Here is a 13,782-nt window from a genome sequence, read left to right as displayed (position 1 = left end):
CAGTAGCTCATCTACGCTGCAGAAAAACTTATATCTCATATTGTGTGAGACAGATAATTGACTTTTTTTAATATAACATCGCAATATTCTGTTCATACAGGAAGATTCACCTTTATTTATTTGTCAAGGGACAATGTGCACGACTGAACATTTTCAAAATAAAATGTAAATGCACCCAATTATAGCCAAAAGGCTAGTTTCCATTGGCAGTCCCCCTGCTAAAAGGAGCATAATAATAATAATAACAATGGTTTTATTTTGCGCTTTTCTGTTTTTAGATGCTCAAAGCGGTTACAATCGTTATGCATTATTCATCCGCTCACAGAGTCACACCCTGGTAGTGGTAAAGTACCTCAGCAGTCACAGCTGCCCAAAGACTTGACGTAGTCCCTGACTTTAAACCGTATTTTTCTAATGAGTGTGTGTAGATAGTAGGGAAATTACCAACGCAGGGACACCAGCAGTTGTCACCCACTAATGGACCGATATGACGCAATGAAAAATAAAATTAGTAAGTCAAAAATCAAATATGCAAACTACTAGATGTGCTCACTGGTAAAACAAGAAAAAAAAGTCCCTTAGAAGTAGCTTTTATTCATCTCTCTCATCATCAAATGTAGGTCAAAGCCAACAAATACAATAATTATAAACTTATCTCCTTCATTTCCTGTCTTACCCACAGTTTTGTCGCTTCTTTGAAACTTTTAAAGCCACCGCACCACAGATAAGACCTTCTGTGCACCTTCTACCCAAAGCTGTTCAGTGAGGATGATAAAATGCTGCAGGCGCAAACTATTTATCCGCCCAAATAAATACAGCACATCAATAAAAAATGAATTTGGAAAACAGAGACAGAGCCAGGTTCAGTTTGCCAGATCATTCCTCTTTGTTTCCAGGCCTACCTGCAAAAAAAAAAGCCAACAGATGGCCCACGATGCTGGCTCCGCCTCAGAGAGCTCCCTCTTTTCACCTCCGGGTTGACGGTTCAAATCCCACGTGACCTGAAAAAAGCCCCGACTCCACTTTAGAGCCGTCTGTGTGCCCTGCATGTTTTAAATACGGCAGAATATGAATTATAACAGCTGGATTTAAGGTTTTAGGTGCATCAGAGAAATAAAAGTTATTTCTAGAAGAAACTGAAACTGTAAAAACGATTAAATCCTTTATTAAAACCTGCTTTTTTTTCCCTCCAGGCCACAGAGAGCGAGCTCGGGGACGTGGACCTGTCCGGGCTCCCGGAGGCAGCGGTGGACAGCGAGGAAGAGGAGGAGGAGGACGAGGACCTGGAGAGAGCTTCGGACGCTCTCCTGGGCCGGGACGTGGTCCGGGAGTGTCTGGAAAAAGACCCGGCCGACCGCAACGATGACGACATCGGTCAGTCGATCTAGAGTTCGCTTGAAAAGAAAGTCTTTTAATTATCCGTATAACTGGACCTCCAGAGCTGCATCGTTAGATCCCTGTTGACTGGAGAAAGAGGATGTTTTTAACACGAGAAAAGTATCTAGTCGCTAACAAACACTAGTCATGTGGGTTTCTGATGGGTAGCAGATGTTCCTGTTTCCACCTATTTGATGCTACTTGGGTGAAACATCTTCCAGAAACCCACATCACTTGTTTATTTCTTATAAGGGGAATCTGCATAAAATACCACTCTCCTTTTCTAATAGACTCTCGACTTGCTTTTTTTCGGACCATCTATCTTTCAGTGAGCTCACACAAGGTAGATGCACTTTCATAAAGACCCCTTGCAGTGGTTTATAAACACAGTAGGAATTCTAAGCGTGCAATCGGAGAGACGAGCCTCATTAGCGGGGACCCGGCGGGGTCCTTGCAGGTGAAGGTGACCACATCAGAGAGCTGGGAGAGGTTGTGAAGGGCCGTCCTGCTGTGTTCCCTGCCGGGAAGCCGGCCGGCCGGCCTTCTCGTGGCCTTCACCATCACAGACCCGGCTCATCCCGAGGAACGATGTGATGTAGAGAGAGGAGAGCACGTCTGACTTTCCCCAGGGTTAGATTAGGGTTAGGGTTTCTAAATTAGACGGGGCATCTGATAACAGTAATTAATTCTTCTATTAGAGTCTTAGAGAGAAACATCTGTCTTAGTGTTGTTTTAATGTGTCACAGGCCAGAGAGGTGGTGATTGACAGTCTCAGATATTTGTAGTAGGAGTATAACTTAATCACTTATATGGGTTTCATTAATGCTGCAGTGAAATAAATCGTCAGTGGTGAGTTTATTTTAGTTTATACAAAAAACAAGACCGATCAGACGTGTTTAGCTTTGTTCCTCTTGGCTCCCCAGACACGCTGATTTAGCTTGATAGTAGTTTCCACTCACAATAATAAACCAGTCTAAATTTAAACCCGCTGATCCGGAGCTTCTCTCATTTAGATAAATCCTAAAAACAGCTTCATTTTGTGAGACCGAAGGCGAGAAGCGAAGAGACACGGAGGAAGTGCAGGATTAATGAAGGTTCTGGTTGAAGCTGGGTCACTCTGTTCTCTGATCTGTGGGGAAGGAACATGATGTAAAAGTTTCTCAGCTGAAATCTTAAGCTTCTGTGGTGTGTGCTCTGTTCCATTAAAGTTTGAGGACACTGGATTGGGGAAAAAAATAGAAAAAATAGGTGCATTTTGAAAGAAACAGATGCTTTTTGTTTTTTTAAAGCTTTGCACTTTTAACATTTTCCAAGATGCTTTGTGTTTGTATCGACTGTCGCCTTGGTGAAGCATGTGGAAAAGCTCGCAGAAAAGGAACCGTTTAAAAGCCCGCGTATTGTTTTTAAGAAATGCTGCTGTTTGTTTGTGGAATAATCAATTCGTGTTTTACCTGAGACGCACGAGTTTATATCAATACTCCTTTCACCGCTCACAGCAAGTTTTCTTCTTCTTCTTCTCCTTTTTTTTTTTTTGTCCCGATTCCTTCCAAAACAGAGCAACTACTGGAGTTCATGCACCAACTGCCGGCCTTCGCCAACATGACCATGTCCGTGCGGAGGGACCTGTGCACCGTCATGGTGTTTGAGGTGGTGGAGCAGGCCAGCACCGTCATCCTGCACGACAAAAAAGAGGTGGGAAAATCTGCAAACAGAAGTGTTATAAAGCCGACCAAAAATAGTTATCACTTGCAGAGTATGTGTTATTTTTTTCATTATATTTGCTTCATTAACGTGATTACATTGAATTCCCTTAACAGTTAAATTACTGTTTATTCAGTCAGAGGCGAGATGTGTTTGCAGGCTTTTCTGAATCCTAATCGGGTCGTTACTATAATTACACTTAAAGCACCTCAAATTTATTTATTATTACGTGTACACGCAAAGCGTTTAGGGGCACACGCTTGAGACGTAAAGGTGTTGCAGCGTGTTTCCTCGCGCACAGACGCACACGTCCTCCTCCAGACGGCCTAAACCTTTAAACACACACACACACACACACACACACACACACACACACAAAGCGGCCCGTGTGAAGTTGCCGCCTTGTGCGAAGCCCCGTCAATCACTCGAGCCGCTACTCGCCTAATTAATTAAGTTACATGGCTGAGAAACGGGAGCTGTGTCGCGGCTGTTTGGTTACACGCGGCTGCATCGGAAGCGACGGGGCGGTAAATGGCGATGAACTGCTCCGGAGCGGGAACGCGCTTCCAGGACCACAGGATGTGTGTGCGCACGTGTCTCCGTATTGTCCGCGTCGAGGTCCACGGTTGATGGGCCGCTCGGGCCGAGTCTCCGCGGACTCGTGTTGAAGGTCAGAGAGAAGCACTTGGCCCGAGTGAGTGAAAATAAAGGCATAAAAAGACACATGGACAAAGAGGAATGAGGGGAACCGAGCCAACGAGAGGCCGGTAAGATCTGGCATTTAGCTGAAAGGATCAGGACGTACCTCTGCACGCTGCTGTAAATATTCATGACAGAGAAACATACATTTAAATGTGCTGGATTATCTTTCTCCATTTCATCATCACCGAGGAGAGTGACAGACCGGGCGGCTGAAAGTGAGAATTGGAGACGTGCTAGGTGAGAAACAGCCGGAGAATGAAAAGGCAATGAGGAGGAAATGGAAGTTATGGCTGCGCAGGGAGCCCAGGGCCCATTCACCCTCCTCCCCCCGGTCGACTCGCGCTCACGATGAATGGCTTGTTATATTACGCCCGCCAGCGTTTTCCTCTTCAAACGCCACCACTAGAGACAAAATACCTCTTAACCACCGTGCTCGCACCTCACCCGTCACCCATTATGTTCGCGGTGCGCGACGTGTCGGCAGGAATTTTATCACCGTTTCAGCTGTGATTCTTGTGCGGCGGTACAGATACGTGATGATTTGAAGCGGTGGTTCCCAACCGGGGGTTCGCGCCCCGCGGAGATCACACGGGGGGGCGCCAAAACTCGTCTGATCTGAGCTCAACATCAGTTTGCATCTGCGTGTGTCTCCCTGCATGCACAATATGCAGAGCTTAAAGTATTTGGCGTTAGGTTGCAATTAAAAGACAAAACAACAACAACAAAAAAAACTTGTTGATATTGTTAGATTTGAGCAGTTCGTTTAGTTCACCTACCAATGGAACGAGAGTGACACAACTTTCCCTCTACAAACTAACATCACCAGCCAAACAGAAGTCAGGTGGGTCTTATAAAGTGTGGTTGAGATCCAGCTGCAGCTGATGCTGCATTCAAGACAACTTGGGGAAAAAATAAACTGCAAATTACTGCTTCCAAAAATAAATAAATAAATAAATAAATAATAGCTGCTGCACATATTTTAATGTTGACAATATAAGAAACATATCTTTTCTCCTGCACGTTAACCTGTAACATGAGCACTGTGTTATTGGGAGTCTGAAATATTGTATTTCCCGAGTTTTCGTGAAGGCATCGAAGAAAGATGGAGTAAATTGATGAAGCTGGGAGAATGTGTCCTAACTGCAAACAAAAGATTTTAAAATAGTAGAAAATAATAAAAATAAATAATATTAAACGTCAGGGTGTAAATTTTGTAAATCCAAATCACGTGACCAATTTAAAACGACGTAGCAGCAGGACGCGGCGTCACTGAGTCTTCTGAACTTCAAACTTTAGACTAGTTTTTAAATTGTGTTGATTTGTCAAGTAAAACTAGACTAATTTACACACTTTTTCCTGAATATTGTCGTCACATTGTTGCACATGTTGAGCAACTTCAAATGCATAGCAGCAAGCTTCAAACGCTGGAAAGCCAAAAAAAAAAATTTGTAAATGGTCGAAAGTAGCTGGTGCATTTCCTGCATGTGCAGTTTGTCCATACGCTTTTGAAATTTACACTTTGTGGTTCATTTAACATGTTTGTGGTTTTCACAGTGAAAAAACGAACTTTTTCGTCCTCTGATTTCATGGTTTGGTTTGGTTTGGTTTAGTTTTGTGGTTTTAGGTCCAGTGTGTTAATACAGTTTGGCAAAATGAAAAAAAAGAAATAACTGTGAAGTGGCACACGAGGGGATGTTGTGCTGAAACCAAACAAGGCAACAATATAAACTGAAATATAAGAGGAAATATAAATGCAAAACCAAAAGTAGCCAGAAAGTGGAAATAGAAAGAAAGAACAGGTCAGAAGAGGCTTTTACTGACTCTCCCATCACTTGTGTCTGCAGCTGGACCACTGGTATGTGATCCTGAACGGTGCAGTGGAGATCAGCCACCCGGAGGGAAGAGTGGAGACTCTTTGCATGGGCAACAGCTTCGGCATCTCTCCCTCGCTGGACAAGCAGTACATGAATGGAGAAGTACGCACCAAGGGGGACGACTGCCAGGTAAAGTGACTCTGTTATTATCGAGCTGCTTCGCAGCCAGAGGTTGACGAGCACTTACGGCCTCAGCGTTAATAAAAGTATCACACGACAGCCTGTTATAAAGGAACACGACGGACGGTGTTCGATGGCAGGAAAGTGGTCCTCAAAAAAAACAGCAGCTGTGAAGGTGGAAGCAGCGGTTACTTAACTCGTAAAAGAGTTCACATGCACCAATCCGGCATAACATTATGACCACTCAGAGGAGACGTAAATAACATTTGAATCTTTTCAATGTTCTGCTGGGAAACTTTTGGACCTGTCATTCATTCGTGTGGTTGTTATTTAGACATGTAGCACCCACCTAGACCAGACCAGCCCCCCCACACCCCCACCCCATAGCAATGACACTCCTTCATGGCACAGATAAACACCTTCCTTGTTTTGTTTTTTTTTTTTGCAAACTGTAATTTCTTGTCTCAGCAGTTTTGCTCCGCTCAGCTTTAATGTGTAAAACCTGTGACACTGTCAAGTTTTCATTTCTTCTTTTGACTGTGGATTAGAGGAAGACAATGGCAGCAGAATGTTACACAACTCAACTAGAAGATTTGCATTTTTTTTTTATCATTTATTAACTGTGAAAGTTTTCATTTGGAAACGTAGTGGACTGTAGTTTCCAAAAAAAGAAAAAGCAGTCTTAAGTAAAGTAAAATACTGAATCTTAAACGAGAAGTAGTTTTCACTCTGATCTTATTCACTAATAGCTCTGCTGGTTTCAGACTGAAGTCTGAATATAGAGCTGGGATGTGAAACGCAGACGTTGCCTAGCACGTACTTGCAGTCACAGACCCTCTGTCCACACTGCCCAGTTCCTCTGCTGCTCATGTCATTTCCTGACTTCAGATACACAGGAAGTTGCAGAGGTAGGGCTTAGTGAGGCAAACGCAGAAATCTTTTGTAACGTTGAGAGAAGAGCAGCGAGCGATTTAGCGCTTTAGCCATGTCTCAGACCTTCAGAATCATGTTTCAGCGTGACTTTACCGGAGGTTAGCGAAGGATGCTTCAGCCAAACAGCTACTCGCACCACCATAGGTACTTGTGCTGTGAGTGTTTCAGGTTTAGTTGAAGGGGTGTGAGCTGCGTTTTTTCCCGTCTCATGCCTCTCTCTGCCCACCCTCATGCTCCTTCTTCTGTGCTGCTGTTCGAGTACCCGTCCGTGGTGCAGAGCAACATTCTGCTCTACTACAAGTTCACGCGCTGTCCCCATGTCGTCCTCGACCAGTTCGTCTGCATCGCCCAGGAGGACTACTGGCGCATCCTCAACCATGTGGAGAAGAACACGCACAAGGTGGAGGAGGAGGGCGAGATCGTGATGGTGAAGGAGCACCGCGAGCTGGACCGCAGCGGGACCCGGAAGGGGCACATCGTCATCAAGGTGAGCGATTTTTAATGTCGATGAAGAAGCCAGTGAACTAAAACTCTTCTCTTTTGTGCTTGGAGTTTGACGATAATCAGTAAATTAACACAAAATGTGGAGATACAGGATGTTTGGGGTTCAAACACGAGTCAACGTTGGAGCTTTTTATAAATCTGAAAGTGGTTCTGAACAGAAATATATTTAACCTGTTGGATGTTATGTGTTATATGTTGAGACCTTTTAACTCACAATTTGTACTCTAGAGATTATAGATGAGATATTTATTTATATTTACTTGCATTATATCTCTGTTTATTCCAAGGGTGGTTATAGCAGGAGGTAAAGGGATTGAAGGGAGGCAATGGGGGGGTTTGTTTCTCATGAGTGGAGGGGAGATATCCATGTATATATATATATATACTTATTCTAAAGTAAAAACTTATTACAAAGAAAAAAGAGATGCACTTAACATTGAGTCTTCCTCATTTAATCCAAACTTAATCAAATTACCAGTTATCCCACTTTGTTCTTGTGCATCAGTTTGTACCAAACGCACTCGAACGCCTCGAATCGATCTAAGTAGCACATTATTATGATTTGACCATCTTGCAAAAACATCTGCTCGATGTTCTTCGCTGATCGTTGAGAGGCGCCGTTCTCCCGATTAGTGTTTGCTCGAGCGTTTTTCTCCGCCGCTTCGTTGCAGGCAGTATGTTCCAAAGTCTTTTGATCCCCCTCCTCCACCACCACCACCACCTCCACCATCCACCCGCCCGTCGAATCTCCAGAGGCAGCCAGGTATTGATCGGATAATGGGCCTGAATGATTCTCTTGGCCGCTGCACCAAGGAAAGCTGTTGGCTCTAAAACACCTCCAGCGGAGATGAGTCAATTCACGAGTGTTAGCATTTCCGCTTTTGTTTTTGGCTTTGTTCTTTTTGCGTCTTGACAAAAGTGGATGCCTTTCTAGTTTCTGTTCCCTGTCGAATGAAACGTTTCCCCCCAGAAACCGTTGCGGTCGCGAACTCCGTCACAGGCGAAGGGCATAGTTTGTTTCTTAGGAATAAAATCCCCTCAAGACACAGATATTTCATAGAGATGTTTGACAGCTGCAATTAAATCTATTCGAATCTAATAGTCAGATTCTGTCTTTTTTATTGGCAAAAATAAAAATGACGGTGAAACTGCAGCACAGATTTACCAGATACTTTTCTCACCTTTGGAACAGACAGAAAACTAGATAAAGGAAACATTAACAAACACCAGCGACGAGAATAAAATTAATAAAACAAAACAAGATCATTAAATTAACTCTGGCTGAGGCAGAAATCACAAACTGTCTCTAATCTGGCAGAACCCGCAACTCATTAAAATACAAAATAAAGGATAAAAACATGGTTTTCTTAAGCCACTGGGACACGGGGGGTGAGAAGAGGAGGAGGAGGAGGAGGAGGAGGAGGCGTTTGACTATCAAAGAGGTGAAATTAATCATTCCTCGTTGAGCTGAATTAAATAGCCGCGGGTCAACAGCAGTTCCAGAGACGGGTTGTGTGTCACTTCCCATTATGGTGGATATCATATGGAAATAACTGAACCAATAATTGTGTAGGCCAGGGCGAAAGACAAACATGTGACTCGGGTGTTGACGCCCTGAACCTGAACAACGGTCACATTCGTCCTGCACCTCAGGAAAAAAATGTGAGACAAACCTTCGAAAAACGAACCCCGTGTATCACTCAAAGCTGAATACGTGCGACTCGCTCTGCACACACGTTATTATTAAAGCCTGCGTGATTCATTGAGTGTGTGTGTATAAGCTACAGCTGCCTTGCAGATGTATATTATGTATGCGTATTATTCGTGTGTGTGTGCTAGGGAACCCCCGAGCGTCTGATCATGCACCTGGTGGAGGAACCGTCCGTCGTGGACCCCACCTACATCGAGGACTTCCTGCTGACCTACAGGACCTTCCTGTCCAGTCCAATGGAAGTCGGGAAAAAACTGCTGGAGTGGTTCCAGATGGACAACCTCCGGGACACGGTCAGTGTGTGTGTGTGTGTGTGTGTTTCTATGAGCTAAGTTTAACAATGTGTGCATGCGATGGTCGAGCAGGCTCCTGCAAACTTCATCATTTAACTATTTTTACCCAGGATGTGTTTTAAATCGTAGCCTTTATGCCCCGATCAGCACTACTGACGTTCTCTATTCTGCAGAGTCGATGGAAACTCGCGGTGTTGCGCCGTTCACGTGCCGATCGATGCGAGCTTAGCAAGCTCAGCTGTCCTTCGAGCCCGGTAGCGATTTCCACATGCCGCCCGTTGTCCATGACTGCTTTAAACTGAGATTAGTCTCGTGCCGTCGATGGGCTTCGTGCCGTCGTCGTTACGGCTCATAATATCGGGCCCCGTTAAACAGGAACTAATCCTGTGCAGGATGAATGAGGAGCTGAAAGAGCCCAGGAAGGAGGGCGTGAGAAAGCAAAGTGTGTGCAGTGCATTGATTGATGCCGTGTTGATGTATCGGCTGCTGCTCTGGCCTTTTTTTAAAGGTTGGGAGAACGTCTCCACAGGGAAGTTTGTAGAGATTATTGTTTCCCGGTGCCTTTTGCCTGTTTTCTTTATTGTTATTTATGTTATTGCGGCATAAATTCAGCAGTCAAGCAGTGGATTCAAAGTTTTTATCGTGGTCATTCTCTGCTGGTTCTCATGTGTTACTAACTTCTATGGACTTCGATGGAGTTATAGTAGCATTACTTTGCATTTTAAAAGCTTTTAGCCTCCTCAAATCTAAAAAGCACTTTAAGATTCTTTTATTTTAACAGGCCTTTGGTAAATTTTTAATCTGGGTTTCATATCTCCTTATTTTTGTTTTATTCTTCAGTGCAACACTCTGTCTTTTTACTACTTTATTGTGAAACTCTTTGTGGTTATAGTGCTACATAAATAAAGTTTACCTACTTACTAAAGGTCCTTGACCTCACTTACGGGTTGGTTATTTTTGTCCCAACTTTAAATAACCTCCAGTAGCTCTCGATACATTTCTTATCAAAGCAGCTCAAACAGGTCTGTGAGCAAAGGGAGTGAATTTCCACTCATAAAAGCTTTTATTCAACAGGTGACGAGAATAGTGCTGCTCTGGGTCAACAACCACTTCAACGACTTTGAGGGTGATCCAGCTATGACGCGCTTCCTGGAGGAGTTCGAGAGACACCTCGAAGCCACAGTAAGATCTAAACTCAGCTTCACCCTCGGTGCATTTAACCTTCCACTCTGTTTTTCATGCATGCTGTTCATTTTTTTTTTTACTAACTTCTGACTCCGGTGCTTAAAAAATGGAAAACATACAAACGTGCCTTTTTATTTTTAAGGTATTTTGTGCAAGCTGGACAGAATTTAATGCATTTAAAATAATATAAATGCAACTAGGACGAAGAAATAAAAAACCAATAAAATAAATTCAAACAAACATCATCATCATAATTATCATGATAAAAACACTGGGGTGTGGTCTAGCAGGCTGTCAAACACAGATGTTTAATCACATTGTCCTGCACAATATCGCCTTCGAGCACTTGTTGCTTTTGAGGTGAAGTACAACCCAACTTTTGACCATTTGGCCTTGAAGGTTCACTTCCATCCATGCACATGAAAATCTGACATGTGACGTGTAGCGTTGGTTTTTCAGTTTACCACTTACATCAGCACCAGTGCTGTTATGATGGCGAGTATCTGTACCCCATCCCTAACGCTGACTACATGCTGTTTCTACACTTAATAATTTTATTTTTTTTATTGCATGATTAAATTTCCTTGTGCATAGATAACTTTGTGAAAAACCAAAATCATCGCGACCTCAGAAGCTCCTCGAGAGCCCACTTCACAGGATGAAAGCTAATTTAACTGCAGCTTTAGTCGCCCGGTTCATAATTTCCTAATCTCTCCCCGCTTCAGAAAATGAAGGGCCACTTGAGGCTGCTGAACATCGCGTGTGCAGCCAAGGCCAAGTGCAGGCAGATCACTCTGCAGAAGGCGTCCAGGGACTCGCCGCTCTACTTCAGCGTGCAGGGCGGCAGCGAGAGATCGTTCGGCATCTTCGTCGAGTCGGTGGAGGAAGGAAGCAAAGCGGCAGAGGCCGGACTCAAACGTGGAGATCAGGTGAGAGGACGTAGCGCAGCGTCGGTAGTAGTTAGCACACGTAAACAATGAGCTAAATGACAATCTTTGCTTTTATTTTGAAAGTGTTTATAGGTTAATAAATACATGTGAGATATCAGCCATTCTTTATTCTTCCACAGTGTCACTGTTTGATATCCAACCAGGAACTTTATTACTTTCTCATGCATCCCCAGATATTTATTTTATATGTATGTATAGTTACTAATTAACTAATTAAGTAGTTGTAATGAGAAGCATCTGTGCTCTTTGGGTAAATGTGGAATGTGGTGCGTAAAATTACTCACCATCCCGACATTAACTGATCACAGCGTGTGACGCAGTAAAGAACTTGTTCCTGGTAGATGAGTTCAGAGCAAAACTCTGAGGTTTTTCGTTGTATGTATAGTCTCATGATCTCATCCGTCAAGTGGTTACGAGGTCAGCAAGTCTTATTTATGGGTTCTCATGTGACAATAAAAATGCAGTACGTAAAGAATTTAATCTTGTCACATGTGTGCTTACATGGCTCTTATTTTAATCAGGGCAGGGTTTTTTGTAAATGACATTAAACTTGTATCCATTGCTCCATATTCATTTGGTTTTAGTCGAAAGAGTCTTTAGATTTCTGCGTCTGTGGTGAGTTTCACACTTGAGAATACTATAAGGAGACGAAAACAGTTTTTTTTTTTGTTTTGTTTTTAACATCTCTTTACTGTATTTTGAAGATGAGGCAAATACATTGGCAAAGATAATGGACAAGAACATAATAAATAAGTAAATAATGGGTAAAAGAAAATAAAACAGCCACTTCCGTTCAGTCTAGTTCGTCATTCCAAGCATCAATTTGTATCTCTATTCAAAATAATTGTAAAAAAATATTAAATTAAAGGACATTCAACTATTCAGAAATTCCACCGATTGGTTGATTCTTACATGAGCGGACAAAAGACCTTTTAGCTTCATGTAAAGAAATATTCAGACCTTACGTTGTATGAAATATTTAGTTTTAGGTTTTTACAGGGGACGTCTTTACCATCAACACGACTGATTAGATCCAAAACCTTTCACCAAAAAACCAATAACCTGAGGGCAGTTCCCACAAACAGTGAAACGCTGACGCCTTTCTGAAGATTACATTCAACACACGTATCAGGAATATTGTGATTAAAGCGGCTGTAACCTCTCAGAAACACTCACATGACCCCAAACTGGGGCAAGGATCCACAGTTTAGAACAACAAGGGAACAAAATCCAAACTTCATTCAGCGGCTCCACCTGAATAAAAACTGAGAAGACCTCAACAGAGGATTATTCTGTTTCATCTGTGGTTAAACTCTGATTGAGCTCCCTGTTGTCACAGTTATACACCAGATATTTTTGTAAGGGGTCCACATACAGTGACTTTTTTGGTTTTAAATGAGCTCTTCTATAAAACTCTATCATTTTCTCTGCTGTTTTCAGATCATGGAGATCAATGGTCAGAACTTTGAGAACATCTCCTTCTCCAAAGCCGTCGACATCCTGAGGAACAACACGCATCTATCTCTCACCGTCAAAACCAACATATTTGGTGAGTAAATTCAACACATCCTCAGATTTTTTTTGTTTTCTGCTGCTTCGGAGCACTAATACTCTACTCCGTGCTCCGTGCAGTGTTCAAAGAGCTCCTCAGCAGGATCGTCAACGAGAAGAAGAACGGCGGGCCTCACATTCCCAAGATCCAGGAGAAGAAAGGCTACCGCCTGTCCATTCCCGACCTCCCCGGGGACATGGAGTTCCCCACGGACCACAAGAGCACCCGGAAAATGAAGGCCAACACCGTGTCCGGAGGACGAAACAAGATCAGGAAGATGCTGGAGAAGACGCGCTTCAGCATTCTGCCGCCGAAACCCTTCAGGTAAGAGGACGGATTGTAAAATCAGAGAGTTTCACAGAGTGGAAATTCATCCATGACGATGTCTCAGACACAAGTTGGAAACAAGTCCCTCTCTGATTGGATCAGTCCATTGTCTTTCCATCTGTTGCTTTTGTTTATTGGAAGTAGAAATCTAATGTTTTAGCTGTGAATCGGAGCTAAAAACGTCGTATTATTTTGCCTCTGTCTTTAGACTTAGCTTAGGTTAATTAGCTCCTTTAGCTTTCACCCCTTAATCTCTTTTACTGTCCGACCTGGGGCTGGGAGGAATGACTAAACATTCAAAATGAATGCAGTAGATTGAGTAACGATGGACTGTTTTACTTTTGCCACACTAGCAGTAAAACAGGTTTGCATGTTAGCACTGTTTGCTGATGTGTAAATCCAGGAAGATTTAGAGCTCAGAGATAAAAATAAATGTTATTGAGATGAAATGAAGAAACAGGGAGAGTTACTGTTTCATTTATTTATTCATATTTAAACTGCTGTGTCTGTAATGTCAATAGCAGTGCGACCATCTACCGTAATAACTGTAGTC

At 43.0% G+C, this 13,782-nt stretch overlaps 1 protein-coding gene across 10 annotated transcripts in view; it reads left to right on the top strand.

The window, feature by feature from the left end:
* The window catches only part of rapgef6 (Rap guanine nucleotide exchange factor (GEF) 6), a 145,022-nt gene that overhangs the window by 96,370 nt on the left and 34,870 nt on the right, over positions 1-13,782 (top strand). For all 10 annotated transcript variants that reach the window (XM_047606784.1, XM_047606783.1, XM_047606782.1 and 7 more), the window contains 9 exons: positions 1,194-1,374; positions 2,933-3,069; positions 5,625-5,783; positions 7,042-7,194; positions 9,051-9,215; positions 10,290-10,397; positions 11,126-11,329; positions 12,791-12,899; positions 12,983-13,226. In XM_047606784.1, coding sequence (XP_047462740.1) covers positions 1,194-1,374; positions 2,933-3,069; positions 5,625-5,783; positions 7,042-7,194; positions 9,051-9,215; positions 10,290-10,397; positions 11,126-11,329; positions 12,791-12,899; positions 12,983-13,226 — 1,460 coding nt within the window. The remainder of the gene's footprint in view (positions 1-1,193; positions 1,375-2,932; positions 3,070-5,624; positions 5,784-7,041; positions 7,195-9,050; positions 9,216-10,289; positions 10,398-11,125; positions 11,330-12,790; positions 12,900-12,982; positions 13,227-13,782) is intronic.

Source organism: Mugil cephalus, chromosome 15 (assembly GCF_022458985.1).
Source record: "Mugil cephalus isolate CIBA_MC_2020 chromosome 15, CIBA_Mcephalus_1.1, whole genome shotgun sequence".
Taxonomy (NCBI): Eukaryota; Metazoa; Chordata; class Actinopteri; order Mugiliformes; family Mugilidae; genus Mugil; species Mugil cephalus.
The sequence above is the reverse complement of the archived record's forward strand: the minus strand, read 5'-3'. Positions and strand labels throughout refer to the sequence as shown.